The 23,746-nt window shown below is 55.8% G+C and overlaps 1 protein-coding gene across 3 annotated transcripts in view; it reads left to right on the top strand.

Annotated features, from left to right (window-relative positions):
- The first annotated feature begins 204 nt into the window (after positions 1 to 204).
- PRKAG2 (protein kinase AMP-activated non-catalytic subunit gamma 2) overlaps positions 205 to 23,746 on the top strand; it is a 256,695-nt gene continuing 233,153 nt past the window's right edge. The window contains exon 1 of one of the 3 annotated variants that reach the window (XM_078437362.2): positions 205 to 816. In XM_078437362.2, the coding sequence (XP_078293488.1) occupies positions 703 to 816 (114 nt within the window). In that variant the 5' untranslated portion in view covers positions 205 to 702. The remainder of the gene's footprint in view (positions 817 to 23,746) is intronic. The other 2 variants (XM_078437360.2, XM_078437357.2) reach the window with 2 other exon arrangements.

Below are 23,746 nucleotides of genomic sequence, written 5' to 3'. Positions count from 1 at the left end.
CGGCTGGCAGGGCCGCGCCAGCCGAGCCGCCGCCCGAACTTCGGCGCGCAGCCGAGCGGGGAGCCCAATTGCCGGGGCGTTCGCGTTTGCGCCTCCTCCTCCTCCCCCCCCCCCCCCCGCCCCATCTCGCCCAGAAGGGGGACGGGCCGAGTTCCAGGCTCGCGGCTGGTTCATTCTGCGGCCCAGGATTATATTTACACACACACTGTCCCACTCTCGCCAGATTGTCCGCTTCGGCGCAGGCACGGGAGGGTTGTTTTCCAAAGTACCGTCTTTCCCTGCACCTGCCTTTCAGATCACCTCTGGGAACCTGTGGGAGGAGCTGACAGGGTGGACAATGTTGCTTCGCTTTGCAAAAGGAAGAAAACTTTGTCACCCAGAGGGAGACCTCTGCCACGCGTAACCCGGAGAGAGACCAAGAACCAGGACAGACTTTGGCTTTGATTTTGCATCGATGAGCCCGTAAAGAGGAAGAGGACACGTGAACTCAGCGCACACGCCGACCGCCATCCTCCCCGGTGGCGGCGGCCCCAGGTACCTGCGCCACCTTCCCTCCCCGCGGAAGTCCCCACGCGGTGTCTCCGGGGTGGAAGGCTAATCATCAAGAGCGCGCGGCTCGAGGCCGACGGCAGGGGCCGGGCGAGGAACGAGAGGACCGAATTGCAGGAACGAGTTACCCGGAATTAACTTCTGGTTAAAGTTATGGGAAGCTCGGCCATGGACACCAAGAAGAAGAAAGAGGTTTCCAGCCCCGGCGAGAGCAGCGGCAAAAAAAATCCCAGCCAGAAGAGGCGTTCGCTGCGAGTGCACATCCCGGTGAGTGCCAGCAGCGCGGTGCCCGGCTCCCCACCCTCGCCCGGTCGTCTACCCCGGCGCCGAAGCGGTTAACGCGGGACGCCCCGCGCGCGTCGTGCGTGCCCCTCCTGTCACTTTGGGCCGCCCGGGGATGGGTGGCGGCGCGGGGTCGAGCTGAGCCGCCGATCCCGGGCTCCATCTGTCTCGGCGACCGTCAGCGGCGGCGGCACGGGAGGGGGCGCGCGGGGCGGCCGGTGGCGGGCTGGGCGTAGCCCCGGATCCCGCCTGGTGCGGGTGCTGGGGGGCGGCGCGTAGTGTTGTTTTGTTGAAAAAGGACGGTGTGGACTGCGCTCCGCGGAGGTGGAGCCGCGCGCGGCTGCCGGGGCCGGAGGGGCGGGGCAGTGGGCGGGGACAGCGCGCGGGAGGCGGGGGGGTGGGGGGGATGTGTGTGGCTGTGTAGCTGCGCCCCGAAACGGACCTTCCCCCTTCCCAGTTCCCCTCGGGGTGTGCCTGGGCCCGGGGCGCCGGCGGGGGGGGGGGGGTTCCTCTGCAGCCATTCCTTGTGCCTGTCCCCGGGAGCACATTTCGGGCATTTGGGGGTTCGGGACTCCTTAACGCGTGCGGAGCTGCCACGAACTTCAGCCCCGGCCACGCCGGCAGCCCCGCCCGGACTTTGGCGACTTCGATCGGTCTGCGGCTCGACTCTGTCCAACTGGAGGGAGCGCCGGGAGGGGGCGTGCGCCCACCCTGGGTTTTGGCTACCCAGGGGAGCCGCGGCCTTCCCCAGCGTCCCCATCGGGAAGTCAGGTGGTGGGGCGTGCGGCGCAGCCCCTACGGGCACTCGAGAGAAACCCCCAACTGGGTCACGCCCCTGACCTCCACCAGCCAAGTAGATGTTTGTCCGGATACATGGACGGACGGACGGACGCACGCACGCACGCACACAGGCACAAACATACACACAGAGCGGTGGGCTCCGTGAAGAATGTTGGTTCTCTCCCTGGGGACGTTTAGTTCTCTCTCGGGGGATGACCGGTTCTGGGCACCGGGTGGGAGTGCGAGGGGAGTCCCACCCTCTGAGGACTGCCTCCGACAGGGCAGGGCTGGGGAGGGGCTGCTGGCCTCTCACTTCCCCTCTGCGAACCCCGTTAGGCACTTTCCTTCAGTGTTTGTTGAACAAAGTCCCCCCCTTTCCCTTCCGTGTGTGCGTACACTCCCGCCTTATAGCGACGTTGAAATAAAACAATTCACGGGAAAGCTCTTGCGAACGTAAATAGTGTGGTATGAATGTATGGTTGTCACATCTGCATCAGGGCAACTGGTTTTAAAAAGAGAGGCCTAGAGAGAAGAAAATGACACTGCCCAGTGTCAGGCCATATTGTACCGAGGCGGACTGGTGAGGACGGTTCCAGATGTGGTGTTGGGGCTGCTGGAGGGGCGGTGCTGGTGGTGAGTGCGGGACAAAGTCCGGAACCCAGAAAAAGACTTGAGGGGCCACGCTGTGAAAGTGGGAAGGCCACGGTGTAGCTGGAATCCTCTGACCACCCTTCTTGCTGCTGGACGTGATTTTGGCTGCTTTCCACAACCTTCTTGGCATGATCCATCCCATACCAGAAGTGCTTTTCACTCAGTTGTCCCACACATGTGTCTAGTGCGCTGGTTGATGGCGAGATCAGGGGTGAAAGAGAGGGTCTCTGTCTCCTTCCTTATAGGACTTGTATTTGCTGGTGGGACCGGGGCGGGGGGGGGGGGGGGGGGCGGCGAGCTTCTTCTCGTTGACCATCTAGTAATTGCCTGTTGACCGCTGCACCGGGTTGGTGAGAGTCATACTCTAGTTGGGGAAATATGGCATTCAGACAGATGCTGGCACATGACCCAAGGGCATCCGATGACCCGTGCTGGCAGCCACTGCTTTCAGAGGGGAGAGAGGGAGAGGGGACAGCGTACTGACGTGTTCCGAGAGACATCAGACCCAGAGGTGGTAGGCAGGACAGAGCCACGTGTGAGAAGCCTGGATTACTCCCACCAGCAAACCAGCTGGAGCACCTCCGTGAGTTGGGGGTTGGATGATGGCTTCCGGGTACAGCAAAGAGCCCCTTCTCATGGAAGAAAGGGTGTGGGAATCAGAAACGGAGTGAGGCCCCATCAAGGAGGGCCCTGAAGTAAGCTTGCCAGATTTAGCAAATAAAAATTTTGGATAAACAAGGAATAACTTTTTAGTACGTGAATGTCCCATGCGCCATTTGGGATGAACTTGTGCTGAAAATATCATCCATCGTTGTCTGAAATCCCAGGTTGGGTGTCCTGTATCTTTCCGGGCAGCTCTCACTGGTCCAGTGCACCCTCAGGAAAGAGCCCTCGTGAGGTCCCTAGTGTGTCCACACAGCTTGTCTGTGCACTGAATTGGATTGAGTCCCTTTTGGACATGATCAGCCCCAGTCTTTCCCCCCGTATCTGGTGCATGAACAGAACCATGACCTGGGGTGTCGGGGTGTTGCAGTCACGGTGAACCTCCCTCCCAGGCTCTGATTATCTTACCGTCTTTACTCTCCTTGCTACCAATAGCACCTGCTGTGCCCTGAGACACCAGAATGGGGGATCCATTTCCGAGGTTGCCCTAGGGCCTATGGGTTATAGCAGGTAACAGAGACCTGGAATCACGAACTATAGTAACTGATGAACTGAACGCGATGAAGGGAGAATGGCCCTTGGGCCTGATGGAGGATGAAGCCCGGCTTGGATTTAGTCCCTTCCTTAGGTGGCCGGGCTCACCCCTTTCTGGCAAAGGGGAAGGTGGGAGAGAGGAGAGGAAGGGGAAGCGGGAGTTCGGACTCCTCTGGGGGTTGCCCGGGGCCTGTAAAGGAACGAGATGGGCGCCATGTTTAGAATCGTGGTGGGTTGGCACCTTGCCCTGGTTCTCTTCCCTCAACCTTCCTCCCCAGTGTAAAGCAGGAATAATAATGAAGGGGGTGGGAATGGTTTTGGAAAGTAACTCCTTGGAAGCCTAGCCGTGTGTGGCATTCTGCCAGAATTTTGCCAGAGAAACTGTTGTCTGGAGAAGGTATATTCTTTTTTTTTTTTTTTTTTTTTTGGTACCAGAAGAAGCAGCTTCTCTATTAATGCTGAAATTCATATGTCCCAGACCTTTTTAAATTGATAACTGTGGACCGGCATACTGTGGGTCTTTGGAACTGTTTAGAAGCCAGTGATAGAGCAGGAGGCCATGGGGGAGGGAAGGGCTTCAGAGAGAAGGACTCTGCAGGAGACTGAGGGGACACCGAGGCAGGCCTGCAGGAGCTCAGGCTCCAGGGGCCCGGTATTTACCGCCAATGGAAGGCAAGGGTCCCTGGGCCTCCCGGGAGAGGTGCTCCAGAAATCCTTCATGGTCGCTGGAGACACACTAAAACTAGAGCCAAGAGTAGCTGGCTGGTTGCAGAAGGTTGTGAACACAGCACTTGGCTCGGGCAGGCCGGTCACTCGTGATGGCTTTGCCCGTGGAGGGAAGCCTGACACTGCTTGAGGCCCAGCGCCTTCTACACGGGGGATGCGCCTGTGACTTGCATGTGACCAATAGCCTCCATCCAACCACTTCCACTCTGTTCAGGGACCCCAGAAGGGGGGTGGGGCATGGGCTGGACGCAGGCGGGACCAGAGCCGCCCTTCTGCCCGCCCCCGCCCCCCGGGGCGTGGAGGACCGAGTGCCTAGAGTGCTGGCTACCTGTCACATCACTAAAATACCACAGCCTGAGCCTCAGTGAAAGGCAAGGGATGCCATGCAGTACAGGGAGGGTATCGCTTTTGTTCTTGGCCTTGGCCTTGGTCAGTTTGTACCCCTTGAACAAGATTTGTTGAGTAGGGGTTTCAGGCAGGGTTTTCTGTGGTTCCTGGACCAGCTTAAGTACAAACACCCATTGTTTGTTTACTACATAAAATCCTGAGTAACAGCCCAGACCTACTGAATCAGAATCTCTGAGGAGTGGGACCATGGTTCCGTGTTTCTGATAAGTTCTCCAGGTGTGTCTTATGCTTACAGTGGTGTAAATATTAAAATAATTGTTTTTCAACTTCCCCAGTGTTAGTACTGATCTCTTTCTTCTACCCCTGTGAGTTATTCTTTCTACCTGTCTGTTTAGGTATCCATTCATCCATCTGTCCATCCACCCATCCATCTACTTATGTATCTGCCTATCTATCTATCTATCTATCTATCTATCTATCTATCTATTTATCTATCAGCTATACATCCATCCATCCATCTTCATCTGTCATGTATACTTTTCCAGTTGTCATTGGGAAGAGATGTCCTTGGCTACTGACTCTTGAACAATGGTAAGATACTTCTGGCTCCCAAATAAATATGGAAGCCCACATCCACCCCCAGCCAGGGTAGCCCAGTGCGGGCCAGCCTGTCAGGGCACAATGGAATGCTTCTTGATTCTGCCCTATGGTGCATCTTGGACGCCCTGAGTGTAGGCTCTTCTAGGGCCCAGAGTATGATATCAGGACACTCAAGCTTCAGGCGAAGCTCCCCAGTGATGGAGTCTCCAGAACTGTCCTGTGGCTCCAGGGTTTATAAATGAGGGCGGGGTACCCCTCCACAGCTTTCAGGGTGTGAGTGTGGCTGACTGGGGAGTGGGCTTCCTGAAGCATGGGCATAGCACGTTGGCTGAATGTCAGGAAGGCACAGTCGGGCCCTGAGCCTGTGGAGGGAATGGGCGGGAAGAGTATGGATAAAGAAGTCCCCTTCCTTGTGGGCTCTGCCCTGTGGCTTGTGCACACATCTCCAGGGACCAGTTCCCTTAGCGATATAAGCAGAGCATGCACAAAACTAAGGGATTTGCTGAGTCACCGTTCTGTGCCCTGGGGTGTGCCCTCGGGCTGGGATACACCCTTATCTCATCCCCCCACCCCACTTCACAGGTGGCCCCGCTGAGAACATGCACACCCCGCCCCCATCCCATGGTTGGATGACAGGTGGAAATGGAACGTGAGAGCCCAGCCTCTGCTGCTGGTGCTCACTGGGTCCTAGTACCCCATCTGTGGAGGGGTTCGAGACCCTTGAGCAAACCAGGCTCTGATGACCTCTGCAACTATGGATGTCATGGAGCATGATTTCAGCAAGCGGACATCTCTAGTACTCAGGTAGCAAAGACAGAAGCAGCCACCCAATATGGCTCGAATGCTCAGTATCCTGTCTTCCCACACGTCTTGTTAGGGTTTTCGTTGCTTTGCAAGTACTCCCCTGCCCTGCTTGCTTTGAGCTGGCCTCCTCCTGGGGTGAAACCCAGCAGAGCTATATTCTACTGCTAACGTCCAGCCAGAGGTAGGACTTCTGAGGTTCCTAACCCCCAGATGGACTGAAGGAGCATGGAAGCACTTGGCCCTTACCTTCTCACCCGCTCAGACCTCATCCCATAACTTCTAATTTTTTTTAATTTTTTTTTAAATTTTTTAAATGTTTATTTCTGAGACAGAGAGAGACAGAGGAAGACAGAGCATGAGTGGGGGAGGGGCACAGAGAGAGAGAGGGAGACACGGAATCTGAAGCAGGCTCCAGGCTCCGAGCTGTCGGCACAGACCCCGACGCGGGGCTCGAACTCACAAACCGCGAGATCATGACCTGAGCCGAAGTCAGAGGCTCGACCAACTGAGCCACCCAGGCGCCCCTTTAATGTTTATTTTTGAGAGAGAGAGAGAGAAACGGAGTGCAAGAGAGGGAGGGGCAGAGAGAGAGGGAGACAGAAATTGAAGCAGGCTCTAGGCTCCGAGCTGTCAGCACAGACCCCGACACGGGGCTCAAACCCACGAACCGTGAGATCATGACCTGAGCCGAAGTCGGACGCTCGACCGACTGAGCCACCCAGGCGCCCCCATCCCATAACTTCTAAATCGGTTTGTATCTTCTCAAACCATTCAGACAAATACATGTGCTTTTCCATGAGGCTGTTTCCCTGTTTTCTTTTACTTTTCCCATTTTTCCCTTTTGATTTGTTCAGCTCACTGCCAACGACGTTCTGTTTCTGAGCACCGTTTTACTTTTATGGGGGCGACCCTGGTTACTAAACAGGGCAGCTGTCCCTACAGAGCTGGGTTAGAATCCAGCTCTGTTTCCGCATTCCTCTCCAGCCACCCTCCCTTTGACCCAGAACAGTGAATATGATGGCACGCGAAAACACCACTTGTCTCCTGCCTCTTTCAAGACGGTGGCCCAAACCGTCTTGAAACCCCATGATGCCAAACCAGAGGTCAAATTGTCGTCAAGGTCTTTTAAAATCTAGGGCAAATCAAGGCCCATGAGGCGCAGAGCCGTCAAGAGCTGAGGCCGAGTCCTTAATTTGCTTGGTGAACTGACTGTGATCTTCCTCTAACGGGGCAGAGGAGCCTTGTGGCTGTCAAGCTGTGTCCCTGAGGCTTACCCACGGGGATCCTTAGAGACCCCACTGCACAGCGTATGCAGCTGGGACAGAGGAAGGGGTCGGCTCTTCCCGGGCCCGGCTTGGCCTCCAGGGGACAGCTGGCGTGGCCCACGGCGACATGGTTAATCCCAGCCTCACTACCTCGTTCTTCCACTGCCTACTTTGAAAATAATTTGGTCTCCATTCTTTTCCTTCCTGTTGACAGGAAGCCCTTCTCTGCCGGCTCAGGGGCTTGTCACAGACCAATCAGATATCATCCAGGCTTTGGGGTTTCTGCCAGGGCCTCTGTGTTTTGATGTACTCTGACCTGGCAGTGAGGTTGCTGGACAGTGTGCAACAGAGACCGATTTGCTCTTGGTGGCCCCAGGGGTCCAGCCTTTTTTCCATGAGGCCAAGGCTGTGGGAAGCCCTGCATCGCTGTCCCCTTGCTGCGGAGGGGGAGCACAGAGAGGGCTCAGCCGGCTGCATAGCCCAGCTCAGGACGGCACTGGGGTGACCTCACTTTGTGCGGGGGGGGGTGGGGTGGGGGGGTGGGAGGAGGGTGGGGCGATGGGGGAGCCGTAGAAAGGACACAACCCGGCGATGGGACACCGACTTCTTGCTCTTGAAAGAGAAGGAGGGCTGGGGGATGGCTGGGGATCACATTTACGGGTAGGTAGGGTTAAAGCTGGCACTGGGAAGCCAGTCGATTCATTTCTGTCTGTTTTCCAGGCGATGGGGTGGTTCTCAGGATACAGAGATGAACAGGGTTATGGGTTGAATTGTGTCCCCCAAAGATCTGCTGAAGTCCTAACTCCTTGGTGCCTGTGCACGGGACCTTATTTGGAAATAGGGTCTTTGCGTGTGTGATTAGCCCGGTTAAGATGAGGCCATTAGGCCGGGCCCCTAACCCAGGATGACTGGTGCCCTTCTATGAAGAGAAGGGCGCAGACACTGAGGGAAGGTCATGCGAGGACGGACGCAGCTCTGGGTTCCTTCCTCTTGGTTCCACCCCTTGCGGCACGGGCCATGCGATAGCCACCGGGTCGGGGCCTTGAGGCTGTGATCACCTGGCCCCATTCTTGTCTACAGCATATTATGTAATCAAACACCCCAGAGAGATTCCTCCTCGAAATTCAGACACTGCTCGATGGGTAGTTTCATTCATAGTAGCTATGACTGATCAATATCATCGACTGTAAGATACCACCTGGGATGGCAGGGTTGTCATCAGATTTGGCTAACACTGATGGACCACTTGCCATGGGGCAGGCCTGTATTTTTATATAAGCTACCTCTCTATCTCACTAATCAGCCTACTGTTATCGGTGTTCCTAGCCTCACCGTACACAAAGGGGGTAGGCTGTCTGTGGCTCACGGCTATTCTAGCCCAACCCGCCTAGAAAACTCTCGGTTGTGTTTTCATTGGGTTTTTGATGTCTCTGCTTGGCCCCACTCCAGCCCCGGGCTTTTGATGGCTCGAGACCAGTCCAGGCAGCGTGGCAGCACGGGGGTGGGAGGTAAGGACTGCTCAGTAGGAAGGGGACACCACCCACGTGATGGGCGCGCGGGAAGCGAAACACCTGGTCTGGACAGCTGCCCTCTAGTGGTTTGCCAGGTCTCAGTACACTTTACGTGGCTCCTACATTTTTATTTCTACTTAATTTTTTTTTGAGAGAGCACGTATGCTCACGTGCACGAGTGTGGGAGGGGCAGAAAGAGAAGGTGAGAGAGAGAATCCCAAGCAGCTCAGCACAGAGCGCGATTCGGGGCTCAGTCTCAAGACCATGAGATCACGACCTGAGCCAAGATCAAGAGTCGGACGCTCAGCCGACAGAGCCACTCAGACGCCCCAATGGCTCCTACATTTTTTAGAGGAAGGTCATTGAAAGCAATTCTTTATCTTTCTCATCTCAAAAAGAAACAATCCACCTTCTATAATTTCATAGCTCTTATTCTGTAGGTCTTTTTCATTTTTTTTAAATAATAATTGAAATAATGGAGTATTTCATTTTTTTTAAATAATGGAATACTAAACCAGGAATTGGAAAATCCTGTGTCGAGTCTTCTGCCAAATAGCCACAGAACTTTCTCTTGATAGGTCAGCAGACGCTTCGCGAAGGCCTGTTGTGTGCCAGGCACTGTGCAAGCCTCAGAGAGGACAATTGTGACCTTCTCCCGACCAGGCTTAGAGGCTGCAGAGGAGCCTTGAACATCTGTCACCATATCAGTTCACCTGTGCTGCCATCCAAACACCCCAGGGGCACCTGGGTGGCTCAGTTGGTTGAGCCTCCAACCTTGGCTCAGGTCACGATCTCGCAGTCTGTGAGTTCGAGCCTTGCGTCGGGCTCACTGATGCCAACCTGCTTCAGATCCTTGGTCCCCCTGTCTCTCTGCCCCTCCTCCGCTTGTGCTCGCTCTCTCTTAGAAATAAATAAACATTAAAAAAAAAAACAACCCAAAACATAGTGACTTAAAACAACACACGTTTACTATTTCTGAAGTATATATAGTATATATAATAATTAGTATTATACGTAATCAACATATTGATTATATTATTACATAAATACACGTTAACATATAGCTATATAAATATAACCTATTGACATGTTATTGAATTATAATATGTAAGACGATATGAAGGTCTTAAGTGGGTTTATATATTACACAATAACGTTATTTAATAATTAATGTTATATAATTAATATATACTTGTTTTAATTATATAACTAACATATAGGAGTATATTTAGTATATAACGTGTATGTGTAATTCTTCTATGCTGAGATCGTGTACGAGGATTGCAGTCTGGGTCTCCACTGGGCTCCAGCGAGGAAGCAGGGCTTCCCGGAAGACAGGTGGGCTCCAGGGGGCTTTGAGTGACACAGGAGTGGTGGAACTGGGTCCTCGCAAAGCTGGGCATCTGACGGGGTCGCCCAACCTTCCATTTCATCACCGGAGACGGGCGAGTGTCAGAGGTGCCGTTTGGCTCGTGGGGAGAGGTCAGTGCCAGGAGGACAGAGAAGTTACTTTCCTTGTCACTTTTCTCTGCTTGTGAAGTGTGTTTTGAGATTGACATGAGTGTGGGGCACAGGAAATAGAATGTTCTCAGCTCACAGAGGGAAATGCCGGGAAGCTGTACCAAACCGGTCTCAGGGAGTAACCCAGCCAGGTGACTTCCCTGCCAGGTGCCAGAGAAGGTGGGGGAGCTGACCGGGAACCCCTCAGAATGAAGAGACAGCCTCGGGAGATTAAGGGACTTGCAGAGGTCACATGATTGGCCAGGGCCAAAGCAGGGAGGACAAACCAGGTTTCCTCCTGGAGGGATGCTGGGGAGTGAGGCGAGCCTTTGTGGCAGGGAAGGCGTTTGGAGAGCCACAGTCCCATCTGCCTGCCCCACTGTGGCTCTCTGCCAGAGTGACCTACACCTTGGGTTAGATCAGAAAACAAAGTCAAAGCAGTTCTTTTTTCAGTGGCTGAAAAAATTAATTAAAAAAAGAATTTATTACCATAATAAAATCATAATAAACAAAATGCAGAAGCTTAAGGCCCAACGGACATATTTGGTTGTATGCCTATTTAATGGTGAGCTACCCTCAAATGATCTTTGTTACTCTCACCTAAACATTGCTCTTAGCTAACGATTTTGGGCCTCTAGCTTTGGTCCTCTGGTGGCGGGGGAAGGAAAGAAAGCCAGATGGGGCAGAGGGAGAAGTTAGACTGTGCAGGAGTCACAACGAAGACCTTAGCTGACCCACTGGAACATTCTGGAACCGGGATGGTCCTTCAGAGTTGTCCTGGATTGGCGCAAGGGTGGCCAGACTTTTGTCTCCTTAATTAGATCACATGCTCCCTGAGGATAGCATGCGTCTGTACTTCCATGCCCTTGCCCCTGGGAAACCACCTCCGTGCGGCCAATTCGAACATTGACATTGAGGATATTGGTGAGGAAATGCAGAAGCCCGAGTAACTGGGGGAAAGAAATAAATATGAGCAGTCTTTGAGAATCCAAATGCTTGGTTCCCTCGGTCTGCTAATTCTGAAAAATCTGGGTGAATCCATTATCTACAAATCTTATGAAAAAATAATTTTCAGGCAAACCATGTTTTGTTGGTTCAATAAAAGAGCAATTTTTTAGGAACCTTATTATATTCGTTCTTTTTTCCCTTCATCTCCGACCTGAGAAAGTTATTTGGGCTTTTGCTCAGGCTAACTGACTGGTAAGAGCGTCGTAAATATGTCAGGCGGTATTTTAGATGGCATCGCGATCCTTCTCTGATTGGAACCCGGGCCGGCACCTAGACGGACGTAAGATGCCCTCACAAGCAGCGAGGGAGGGGACGGTTGGCCCAAGGCCAGGTACCAGCCTCTTGGCCTCACCGCCTTCGGACCAGAGGAGGGGGGAGCCTCCCCCACCCAGGCAACAGACACGGACTTAGCTGTTATTTGTGTGACTGTCTCTAGAACAGAATCCTTTGCGTCAGCAGGGAAACCGTGGTGGTTTTCATCTGTTCTGTGGAAGGGTGTCGTGGTAGGGGGTGTAGGTTTGGGCATCAAAGGCCAGCGTTGCAATTCTAGTGCTACCATGTGTTCACTGTCTTTTGGGCCATTTCCTGGTATTCTCTGAGCCTCAGTGTCCTCACCGGTCAAATGTGGGTAATAGTCCCCACCTCACAGGGCTTGGAGCGTGGACCTTGAAATGAGGTCCAGGGGGAAAATCAAGAATGTTGGCTTCCCCGCTCCTATAAAGGGGACCCATGGGTAAGATCACCCTAAGAATATAGTTGTGCCACCACCCCACTCCAGGTTTTCTGGGAGAGTCCCATGGTAAGATAATTTTATTCTTTTCAATGGAGGTGATTCTTAATTATACCTTCCAACGCGAATTTGTTTGTTTTTAATGTTTATTTAATTTGAAAGAGAGAGTCCGAGCATGAGCGGGGGAAGGGGCAGAGAGAGACAGAGGGAGACACAGAATCCGAAGCAGGCACCAGGCTCTGAGCTGTGAGCACAGAGCCTGACGCGGGGCTGGAACCCGTGACCCTTGAGATCATGACCTGAGCCGAAGTTGGACGCTTAACGGACTGAGCCACCCAGGCGCCCCAGGTGTGAATTTGTTTTTATCCCGTGTCATGCTGTGGCTAAATACATGCACGTATTTATGTCGCAGATCTCCTTAGTTACGGTGAGAGAGTTCAAACGGCCAAGGTGCTGTGCCCGCAGGGAGAGCCGGTGTGGGCCACAGGGCTGAGGGGTTGAGCCCCTAGCTGAACACGGAATGATCATGGAACATAGGCATGGCCTCTGCCGGGAACAACAGCTCTGGGTGGAGCTGCTGGGAGCTGGGCGGGGGTGCCGCACTGTCCCTTCTGTCTTCCGGTTCATCCCCCGTGAGGTGAGATCAACCCCCACCTGCCTCCCAGAAGGACTTGGGGACCGTGTGTGATTCTCAGGCATAGAGTCTGTTTTGCGTCTGTTCCTCACAGGCTGCTGACGAGTCCTCGATTCGGAGAGGGATGGAGGCATGTGATGGGGCGATGGGGCTTCGACGGGGGGCGGAAGGGCCCCCCGCCCAGGGCTGGCATTTCGCGCTACCTGCCGAAACCGCAGGGGCCCGCCTGCCTCCTGTCCTCCCAGCCCTCAGTCCCAGCAGGCGGGGCCCGGGCCCACAGTGGCAAGACGGTGACCGCATGGCAGAAGGGAGGCTCCCTCCCAACCTCACGTCCGTCACGTCCGTCCCCCGGCTTTGATGGCTCGGGCCAGTCCTGTAACCAGAGATTTCCCTCTGCTGCCCTGATGACCCCTGTGGGCACAGGGGTCGGTTCCTTGTCACCCAGCTCAACACTGACCCCCGACAGAGCTGCACACGTACCCCTGGCGTGTTAGCACCCAGTCCTCACGCACCAGGGCGCAGTTCGGGGGGCCGGGAGGAGGCCTTCCTCCCGTCCCAGAGGCCGACGGGGTCGGACGGGCGGGGCCCAGCGTGGTCCCGCCGCCTACGTGGGGACTCGCTGCCTAGCTGGTGGGTGGCCTAGCAGGTGCCATAGAGAAACACGAAGCGTCACGGGCCACGTGGCTCTGACAACGCAAAGAGCGGCGCTGGGTGCTGATGCCAACTGCGGACCCGCTTCTGGGCATGAAGCCTCAGGCGGGCGGGGACACGAAGGCCCGTCCCCAAGGTCCCCCCCAGAAGGCCCCCGAGTCATGCTGCGGGTCAAGAGCCCGTTCGCCGTGGGGGTGAGAATCCCGGGACCGAAGACCCCAACGGGTTCCTGGCGTCCTTGGCTTCTTTCTTTAGAGAGTCACACGTCTCCGAGGGGGGCGATCTGCGTCCCACCCTTTTCCACACGCACGCGGGACTTCCTGTGGAGAGGAGGAGAAGGCCCGGACGACCTCGGCCACCGGCATCCCCTGGCGGGCACGGCTCAGAAGTGGCCCAGATGTCACTTCCCCCGGGGTCGGCGGTCCTGGGCAGTGCGGTGTCCCCTCCCCGCAGAAGCCTCAGGAGTCTGTTCTGTGACAGACGGGAGAGACACTGACCTACATCCAGGTTTGCCTCAGAAGGCTCTGGTTCACTCCCCAGCGGAATTTATGTTCCACTGGTCTTTCTGGTCCCCCAGGGCACCCACATGTCCCGGCTGGGCTCTCGGGTGGACAGACTCAGACTCGGGGACAGACGCGTGGCTATTCGGGGAGGAGGGAGTGAGGTGCGAGGTGGTCTCACGAAGGCCTCAGCGGACACGTCAGAGCTGTGCTGGGTCAGTCAGTCATCAGATCAGGGCCGGCCCTGGCCCTGGACCCCGGGGCCCCCTCAGCCTGGACGCTTGTCCCCAGGGGAGGAGGAACAGAGGTCAGAGCTGTGCTGGAGGTGGGAGGGAGGGGTGAGGTCTGCCCCGCACCGTGCCGTCTGGGTGGCATATGACTCAGGGTCGGCCTGGAGAGAAAGGAAGGGAAACAGTGGCTGATGGACGATGGGGCGGTGGAAGTGGCTGAGGCTCGCCGCCGAGCCCGGTTTACTTACCGGGCGAGTCCTATGGGTGCCCCCATTCTGCAGGTGGGAATCCGTGCACGGCAGAGGCCGGGCTCCAGGCCCGAGCGGTCTGGCACCTGAGCCCCGTGCTGAGCCCCCGCGCCTTATAGCCCCGTGGTCTGGGGGGCCGTGCGCCCTGAGGACACGAGAGGAAGGGGTGAGCGACCCTCAGTCCTTGTTACAGGCTGACGGCAGACGACTGAGTCTGAAGGCTTTCTCTGGGCCGGCTGACGGGTCCCCCTTGGGCCCAGCTGCTCTGTGGCAGGTGACGCCCCAGTGCTGAGCTTGTGTGCCTCCGTGGTCCGTAGCGGGGAGCCAGCCGGCAAGAGAAGAAGCATCCTGAATGCCACGCGGGCAAAGGAAGTGAGTTTTCCCCACCCTGGACCATCATGTCATCTTGTATACGGTGCCGTCCTTCCCCTGCCCCTCGTCTCGGCCCGGGACAGGCCCTGACTCTCCTTCGTGGCCTCTGCCTCTAACCTGCCTGTATCGTCCGCGCACATCCTCCAGAGCAGTGGCCGGTCCTTGGCTGCTTGACAATGGATGGGTCGCAGGGTTTTTCCTAACGTTGCTTTCCCGAAATTACACTGTCTGTGGTCCCTCAAAGGGTGCCCTCGTTGTCAAAGCTGAAGGACGCAGACAGGCACTCAGGCCGCGGGCTTCCCACCAGCCCTTTCTCTTGTCATCTGTTCCCTTTTCCCCCTCCTTTGCTCTATTTTCTCTCCTCCTTTGTGTTTCTTTTTAATTTTTTTCCGTTTTCGTCCGTCTCCCTGCCCTGAATCTCTTCTCATCCTTTGTTTTGTTTCTTTGGGGCAAGGTTTCACCAGGCCTGAAAAACCTGCCTCCTGACCCAATTCTCTTCCCTGGGTTACCACACCCGCCGAGAGGCACTGGTGAGCCAGGTCCCTGTGGGGACACTGCCCCTTGTGCCGCGAGGCTTGCCTGCTTCTTTCTTCACCCGCTCCGAGCTGTCAGCACAGAGCCTGATGCAGGGCTCGAACTCACGGACCGTGAGATCATGACCTGAGCCGAAGTCAGATGCTCAACCGACTGAGCCCTCCAGGTGCCCCGGCAAATGCAATATTTGAAGCAGGTGTAGTTGCCTCCAAACTCTTACCCTGTAAGATTTCTTCTCATTACCCCCTGCAAGTCCCAATGAGGTGGTACAGAGGGTTCTAGAAAGGCCTGCCCAGGAGCTGCATGCATCACAGGATGGAGATTGCCTGTCACCTGTGCATGTTCCTAAGGACCCTTCCTTAGATTCCGGGTCTTGTCAAGGTCCTGACCAGGAGATCTGGGGCCCTGGGTTTCCCACCTGTTGTATCTCTAACTAGATGAGCCCGTGGCACGGCCGAATCTAATTTGCTTCCTTTGTAAACGAGCAGGAAGGATGCCCACCCGTGGGCCGTTTGGAGCCTAAAACGACATCCCATAAAGTGCCTCGCCTGCAGCAAACTTGAATGAGTTATAATTATGAAAATCTCTTCTTCATTTGTTTGGCTGTGATGTTGGATAAGCCCCAAGAGACAACGTGTGGCATGTGCCTGCCAGGGCCAGGACTCGTGTCTGTGGGGGCAGCATCTCTCCGGACCTGCCCCGCTTGGTTTTTCTGTGGCCGCTGTTTCCCCTCCTCTCGTGTGCTTTAATCTTGCTGCATTGCAGCGTCCTTTCGGTCATGAAGACAGGCTATAAATAAGTTCTCACTGGGACTCGATACATTCTCTTTTCCTTTTCCTCATAAATTCTAGTTCAACAAGCAAACAAACAAATCTCCGGGGGGGGGGGGGCATGCCAGGTGGGGGTGTGGAGCTGGGCCCGTTCCTGGTTCTTTTTATTTCTGCCCTCACTTTTCTTCCCTCCTCCCACCCGCCCCACTTCCCTGATGGCACATCCCACACGCACCCATCTTCCTGCTGTCTCCTTGGATGGTAGAGTGTGGACCATGGGGTGTAGACAGTGGGGTTTCGATGGTGGTATGCACGGACAGTGGGTGTGGGTGCCGGGGCGCACGGACGGGGGGGTGTGTGTAGTGAGGTGGCTCGATCCCAGTGCCCAGTCTCAGCCCAGGAAGAGCAGGGGCCCGCAGCCATCTCGAGCTGGGCAGAGAGGCCGTCCCCTGCTGGAACTCTGTCCTTTCTTGCAGTGTGCCCTTGCGTGTCCCCCGTTCCATGGTCTCCCGTGCGCTCATCTGTCCCTCAAGGTGCTGGTTTGGGAATCACGGGAGATGGGACAGGAGGACAGGGGACTCTGGTTGCTGACAGTCCTTGTGTCTGAGTGCTAAAACAGCCCTGTCCCCTAGGACCCAGGAGAGCTGAGTCCCAGCTCCGTTGTACAAGCTCAGACGGGGTCACCTAACCCCTGTGGACTTCATTCCAGAAGGTCTTTAAGACCCCGTGAACCATCGGGCTCAAACATCAGGTGGTCGTCCTTTCTGGACAGAAGCCAGATCGCCCCTGCCTGACCCTTGCAGAGATGGGGGGGCGGGCACTGCCTGGATGTCGCACACGGTTCTTCTGCTCAGGGGACCCAGATCTACCTCCACATGCCCACGCCGTGCCAGGGGGACACACACGGGCGCTCTTTGGGCAGGGGCTCTCCGGCCCCAGCCCCCCACGGCGCTGGTGGAGGTCGAGGACCGTGCCACCCCCAGCCTCACACCCAGCCACACGGGAGCGTGCGCTTCCAGAGCCCTAGAGAGAGGGTCCCCTGAATGCAGGTGTGCACGTGTGTGCGTGCACGTGCGTGTGTTGTGTGCAAAGAGAGACGGAGACAGACGTGTAGATACCCACATACAGACGCCGACCGGGAAACGATGTTTTCTGGAGTTTTTAAGTTGAATCCAACCGCTTGGAGGTTCATTTCGAATACGATCTTTAGAGGAAAACCTGCCAGTGGCTGGAGGGGCAGGAGGCCTTTAGGACATACACAGCATGGCCAGGTCGTAAAACGAGAAGTGAGCTGGGCTAAAGGAAGGGGATTTTGGGGCTTCGATTTTGCGGCCGATGATCTGAGCGTCGTCGGGCAGACGGCCGGGCCTGGCCTTGAGGCCACAGTTTCCGCGTCTGTGACGTGAGGGGGCCTGGATTCGGTCGTGGTTCGGTGGGGCCGGAAGCAATGCGACGGGTTCTCAGGAAAAGCCTGGATTGGGAGGGGAAGTCTGGGTCTGAGTCACATTTGTCCCCCTGTCATCTTCGGGCCCCGTTTCCCTGATGGTGAAAAGCGGTTGAAGATAGGAGGTTAAACCAAATGAAATATCCAATATTTGACCATGTTTTTTTTAACCTCGAGAATGATAAGCCTAGAGTTCAACCTAATATCTGATCCACTCGCCATATAAAATGGTTGAAACTGTCGTTATGAAACAAGCGATCTAAGAATCATCTTTAAAAAGCAAAGTCTCAGAAATGCAAATTATTTGATTGACGGCCCTGGCATTTTGGTTTTCCCCCCTTTGCTGAAATCGAGTGTTTCTCTTCCTTCTTCTGGACTCCCACCGAGTGGCCAGGCTGTGGCCCCGTGGGTCCCTCCGTCAGAGGCAGGCCTGCAAACAGTGAGCCCGCACGCAGCCAGCCCTGTCGGCCTCGTCACAATTGTCACCTACTTCTTTTTCTTTTTCTAATGTTTATTTATTTTTGAGAGAGAGAGAGAGAGAGAGAGAGAGAGAGAGAGAGAGACAAAGCACAAGCAGGGGAGAGACAGAGAGAGAGGGAGACAGAATCCAAAGCAGGCTTCAGGCTCCACACTGTGAGCACAGAGCCCGATGCAGGGCTCGAACTCACGGACCGTGAGACCATGACCTGAGCCGAAGTCGGACGCATAGCCGACTGAGTTACCCAGGCGCCCCATTATCGTCACCTACTTTTAAAAAGTTGAAGAGAAAAAGTTGTCACGTCGCGTCTCGCGGGGGCGAGCTCTGCGAGGGGTTCACGAAACAGTGACCTCAGGCCAGATTCCGGAGACACTCGGTGTATCCGTGGAATGCTCAGGAAGCCATTGGAGGCAGCCGCCCCCTCCCCAGGGTGAAATCAATCTAGTCCCCAGCTGGAGCCGCCGAGGGCGGGCGTCCCTCCTCCCGCTGGTGGGGGCTGAGTCGGGGCCACTCGAGGCTCTGAGATGGAAAAGAGGAAAAGCTGGGGTCCTGGCTTTCTGGGGGGGGGGGGTGAAGATCTGAGCCGTGTTCCTGTAGGGCGGGGGCCCTTAGGGTGACAGCATTACCGTGGGAGCCTCGGGGCTCTAGGGTGGAATCTACACTCCTGGCCAGAGCTCTGGACCTCATAAGCTGGCCTCGGCGGCCCTGATGCACCTCGTGACAGGTGACGGATGGAGTGTTTCTCCTGTGCCCTGGGCTGGCGCTGGGCTAGGCCGGGCAGGACAGATGGCTCCTACTCTCCCTTCCTAAGGCCGCAGCCGCTCCCACCTCCCAGGGGCCAGGCCGCCCCGCCAAACGGTTCGCAGGCTTTGTGCAGGTGCGGGGTTCCCATCTATCCATCCACTCATCGGTGCTGATTGACGGTTTGCTTTGAAGCGGGTGTTCTTCTAGACGCAGGGGAAGGGAGGGGAGAGGTGCAGGAGACAGGCAAGGCCAGCCTTCCCATGTGGGTCACCGGAGGGCTTCTCTGGGCCGCGACTGCTGTCCCTGTGCCCCAGCTGAGGGGAGCGAAGGTGAGCCCCTCACCTGGGTCGACATAGGGCACGGCCCCAGCGGGAAGCCAAGGCATCCAAGGAGTGAGTGTCAGAGGTGACAGGCTTGAAGGTACGCTCAGTTTATGGAAGGTGGTGACACAGGGTAAGACACACGGACGTGAGGTATGGAGGAGGGTCTGTGCAAAGCAAGGCTTCTGGTGCTTTTTTCCAGAAGCACCCACCCCTGGTACTCCTGACACATGAGACCGCCCCCACCCCAAAGCGTCCGTGGCCCCGAGCCCCAGGAACGCGTTCCAGGCTGTTTGCTTTAGGGCTCCACGGGGTGTCAAGGGTTAATGGTTAAGGATTTGACAGTAACAATAAAACCGAAGCCTGTAATTTCTGCTGAAGGGGGTGGGGGGGGGGGGGGAATACGGAAATTTCCACTTGTAGCCGACTTTGGAGAGAAACATCAACATCAGAAAAAAACAGCTCGCCCACAACTGCCGTGTTTATGATGAATATCCAGGGCCCGGCCAGCGACGGAGGCGGCCCACTCGCGGCGAGAGGGGCAGAAGTTTCCAGAAAAGGGGGAGCTGCTTGGCAAAAGCAGAAGCAACTTGTTTGCAGAGGCCCCCGACTTGCCAGCCTCAAACGGGGAAAACTTGTTCTTAGCAAAGTGCCCAAGTGCATTATGTCAGCAGGAAGATGCACTCCCTCTCCGGAAAGTTTGTGGGTTTGGCCTTTCACAATTTATTGTCATCACCAAGCTGAACTCCGGCCTTTGCTGAGGTTTTTTTTTTTTTTTTTTTTTTTTTTTTTCTTTCCTCCCTTTGCTCGGTGTGTGTTTGTTTTGTGATATTTCCCTACCAGGCCATGAGAAGTCTGCTAGTTAGTGGTTGTCTTAGGGGGAAGAGTTAGAAGTTCTTTGTTTCTCAGAATAAGGTGTTCAGACAGAGACGAAAGCATTTAGCACGAGCCCTGGCTGTCACTGCTGGAGGAACTTGCACCCCCCGATCCGTAGCCCGACTTATTTCTTGGGGGTGGAAGCAGGTGGAGGTCACGGCCTCTGGAGGCAGAGAAAGTCTTGAGGGTTCCTGATTCGCTGTTCTAGAACTTGGCTTCCAAGCTGATGATCGTCAGCCGCTGTGACCAGGGGATCAGGACGTCTTCCCTTTCCTCCTTGGCCCCGAGTGTCTTTCTATGCTTCACTGGACAGATAAGCTGGCCAGGTGGGCAGGCACTGGGGATGGGCATGGGCATTTTTCCGGGACACAGGACAGTGTGGTTACCATGAGTGCAAAGGCGCTTGGGGGAAAACTCAACGGTTTCGGAATCTGAACACCTGAGTTCACATCCAGGCCCAGGATGCCTCCGCTGGCTGCGAGCTTGGGCTGGTTTATCCCAAGAGGACGGTTGCTTCTCAGCCTCAGTTTCCCAACCCTGAGAGACACGGAATATTCACCACATCAGGTTATTCGGAGGCAGAGCACAGGACAAGTCTCCTTATGCCCGGTGCTCCTTTCTTCCCTTTCTGAGTTGGAGTAATCGCGTGTTCTCTAATCACTTAGCAGTTTAAATCAACAGGCAAATTGGATCTCTTCTTCCAGGAGAAACCTTCTGGAGGGGTACCTTCCGTGGTTCTGTGTCCCGTCCTGCCTCATTTCAGCCGGTCTGTGGTGCCAAGGGTCTCAGCCTCACTGGCACTGCCCTCCAGTGCCCGGGGTCCCCAGGCTGGGCACCCTGCCGCCCAGTGGGGCCCGTCTTTGGGACCGCTACGCTGTCCTCTGGAAAATGGCAGAGCACTGGGGAGGGAGCACGGCCAGATTCCCCGACTAGCCCTGCCCAGACATAGCAGGTGCGGTGGGCTGAATCGTGTCCCCCCAAAAGATACGTCGAAGTCCTCCCTCCCCTCCCCCAGTACCTCAGAATGTGGCGTTATTTAGAAAGAGGGTCATTGCAGATGGCTTTGGTTGTGATGGCAAGGCGGGCCCCTCACCCATTAGGACAGTGTCCTTTTGAGGAGAGGAAACACAGACCCACAGAGAGGAGGAGGCCGTGTGAGGACGAGGCAGAGACTGAGTGACGGCAGCCACCAGAGGCTGGAAAAGGCAAGGGAGGACTGTCCCCTCCAGGTCTCAGAGGGAGCTCTCCCACCTCCGGATTTGGGACTTTCAGCCTCTGGAACGGGGAGAGAATACATGTGTGTGGTTTGAAGTCCCCCAGCGCGTAGTGCTGAGTTAAGGCCACCCCGGGGCGAGGACACAACAGTGTTGGTGTTTCTTTTCACCCTCTGTCTTTGGCTCTCCTGCCCCTCCAGCCAGAGGCAAATGGACATGGGGGAGAAACTGAGGCATGCAGCACCTTGACCCAGCGCTTCCCCACCCGTCTTCCGGGATCCCGAGATCACTCGGAATCTAGCAGAAGAATTCAAGGAAACGGGTGCGTCGCCAGCACTGCCCGAGCCCCGAGGGTGGGAGAGAGCTCCAACTGCTAGAACTTTCTCCAGAGCCACTTCATCAGGAAATCCTTTCCCCGAGCAGAGCAGCTGGCCTCTCGAGGTCCGAGAGGGAGCCCCCGGGCCTGTCCCCACGGCTCCGGGCGACTCCGCCAGCCCCCCGCCCCTTCCTCGCCTGCCCTGGATGTGAAGGAGAAACGAGATGATGTGTGCAGACTGCATTTGAACTTCATCTTCGAAGTTATTTATTATCCTTGGTTTTGTTTTCTCGTTTTGCGACCATCAGAAAATGTAAGGGGTTTGTCCGAGGTTTCGTCTGGTCGGGGTACAAAGGCTGAGCGCCGAAGCCTGTCCTTTGCCATCTGGCTTTGCAGCCGGGGCTGGGGGGTAGCGTGAACCCTCGCCGCAGGGTCTAAGGGCCAGCGGGCTGCTGGTAAATGGTTAACAACTGGCTTAGACGAGCGGTCCGGATTTGGGATGCTTGTTGATTGCCTGTGTGCGCTGTGTCACCTGCCCCAATGGGTCCCTGCCAGCGTGACGTCAGAGGGGTGCACGGCCTCCTCTGCTGACCCCGACCACAGAGGAAGGAAGCCTCGTGTCTAAAAGGAAAGCCACGGGGCGGCTGGATGGCTCAGTCGGTTAAGCGTCTGACTTCGGCTCGGGTCACGATCTCATTGTTTGTGGGTTGGTGCCCCGTGCCGGGCTCTGTGCTGACAGGTGTGGAGCCTGCTTGGGATTCTCTCTCCCTCTCTCTCTCAAAATAAGTAAATAAACTTAAAAAAATAAAATAAAGGCAGCAATAAAAGGAAAGCCGCTTAGAAAGACTTCCCATGCAGGGCAAGAGGAAGGGGGTGCTGGGCGTGGGGCGAGGGCCAGGCCAGCCCTCCCAGGGCACATTGTTGGCACTTGGCCACTCCGTGTACCAGATTAGCTCATTGTCACTGTGGAGGAACTGCGTCTTCAGGGGATGACAAAGCCCCAGGTCAGGCATGGAGATGGGGGGGGGGGGCCAGTCCAGGGGGGTATAACCTGAGCAGGATGCTCCAACCGGGGTCTCAGTCTTCCAGGGCCTAAGGAGGACCAGTTCTTGGACAGAGAGGCCGGGCAGAAGCGCTAGGGGGCCGCCGTCCCCCAGTGACGTGGCTTGAAAGAAGGAACAGAGCTGGCGATGAAAGGTCGCCCAAGACCAGCTCCCCTAACTCACATCTGCACCGGGCAGGCCCCTCGCTCCTACCCGTCGGCCACACCTGACCCGTGCCCGGGGGGAATTTACCAGCAGCCCACGGGCTCCCCTTCGATGCCTTGCCAAGGAGGGAGCTTTCTGCCAGCCCCCCCTCCCGCAGCCGCAACTGGTGCCGTGTGCCCACCGTGACGCTACGTAGCCAGAGGCCCCAGCCTCGGGCCACAGTCTTCCTGCAAGGTCACGGTGGTTCACTGGGAGGTTCCATGCCCCGTTCACCCATTCTCCCCTGTAGGCGCCCCCCCCCAGGCACAGGCTTTGCACACAGCAGCCCCCTCCCCCACACTTTGCCCCCAGGCCCACTTTTATTATCACAGCCTTGATGATCCCCCCGAGAACAATTCAGCAAGCAGGTAGGGACTCACGTTTGTGTCATTAAAACCCAAATCCCCTTGCGAAACGACTGGGCTCCGTTCCCAACCGTGCTCTCTGGGGGGCCCTCTTCATCTATGACCACGTTTCACGGAACAGCCGTGGAACAATGCTCGGCTTTACAAACTTTGTAAAGTGCAAATGCGGAAAAGGTATCAGAACATACTATTTCCCGGGGCGCCTGCGTGGCTCAGTCAGTCGTGATCTCCCAGGGCGTGGGTTCGGTCCCCGCGTCGGGCTCTGTGCCGACAGCTCGGAGCCTGGAGCCTGCTGCGGGTTCTGTGTCTCCCTCGCTCTCTGCCCCTCCCCGGCTCGTGCTCTGTCTGTCTGTCTGTCTGTCTCTCTCCCAAAACTAAAGAAACATTGAAAAAAATTAAAAAAATACTATTTCCTGAAACCCGTAGTGATCATAAGAGTAGGATTCATTTTGCAAAGATAATTGGAAGAATGCTCCCAGCTCTTCACACACACGTGAACGTACACACACACGTACACACATACAGTCACACACACACAGCACACGCATATTATACACACACACACACACACATTTAAACACACAAGTACACGGGGCGCCTGGGTGGCGCAGTCGGTTAAGCGTCCGACTTCAGCCAGGTCACGATCTCGCGGTCCGTGAGTTCGAGCCCCGCGTCAGGCTCTGGGCTGATGGCTCGGAGCCTGGAGCCTGTTTCCGATTCTGTGTCTCCCTCTCTCTCTGACCCTCCCCCGTTCATGCTCTGTCTCTCTCTGTCCCAAAAATAAATAAAAAAAAAACGTTGAAAAAAAAAAAAAATAAATAAACACACAAGTACACACATGCCCGCACCTGC

Source organism: Panthera onca, chromosome A2 (genome assembly GCF_046562875.1).
Source record: "Panthera onca isolate mPanOnc1 chromosome A2, mPanOnc1 haplotype 2, whole genome shotgun sequence".
NCBI lineage: Eukaryota > Metazoa > Chordata > Mammalia > Carnivora > Felidae > Panthera > Panthera onca.
Note: the sequence above shows the minus strand (reverse complement) of the source record. Positions and strands in the feature narration are given on the sequence as shown.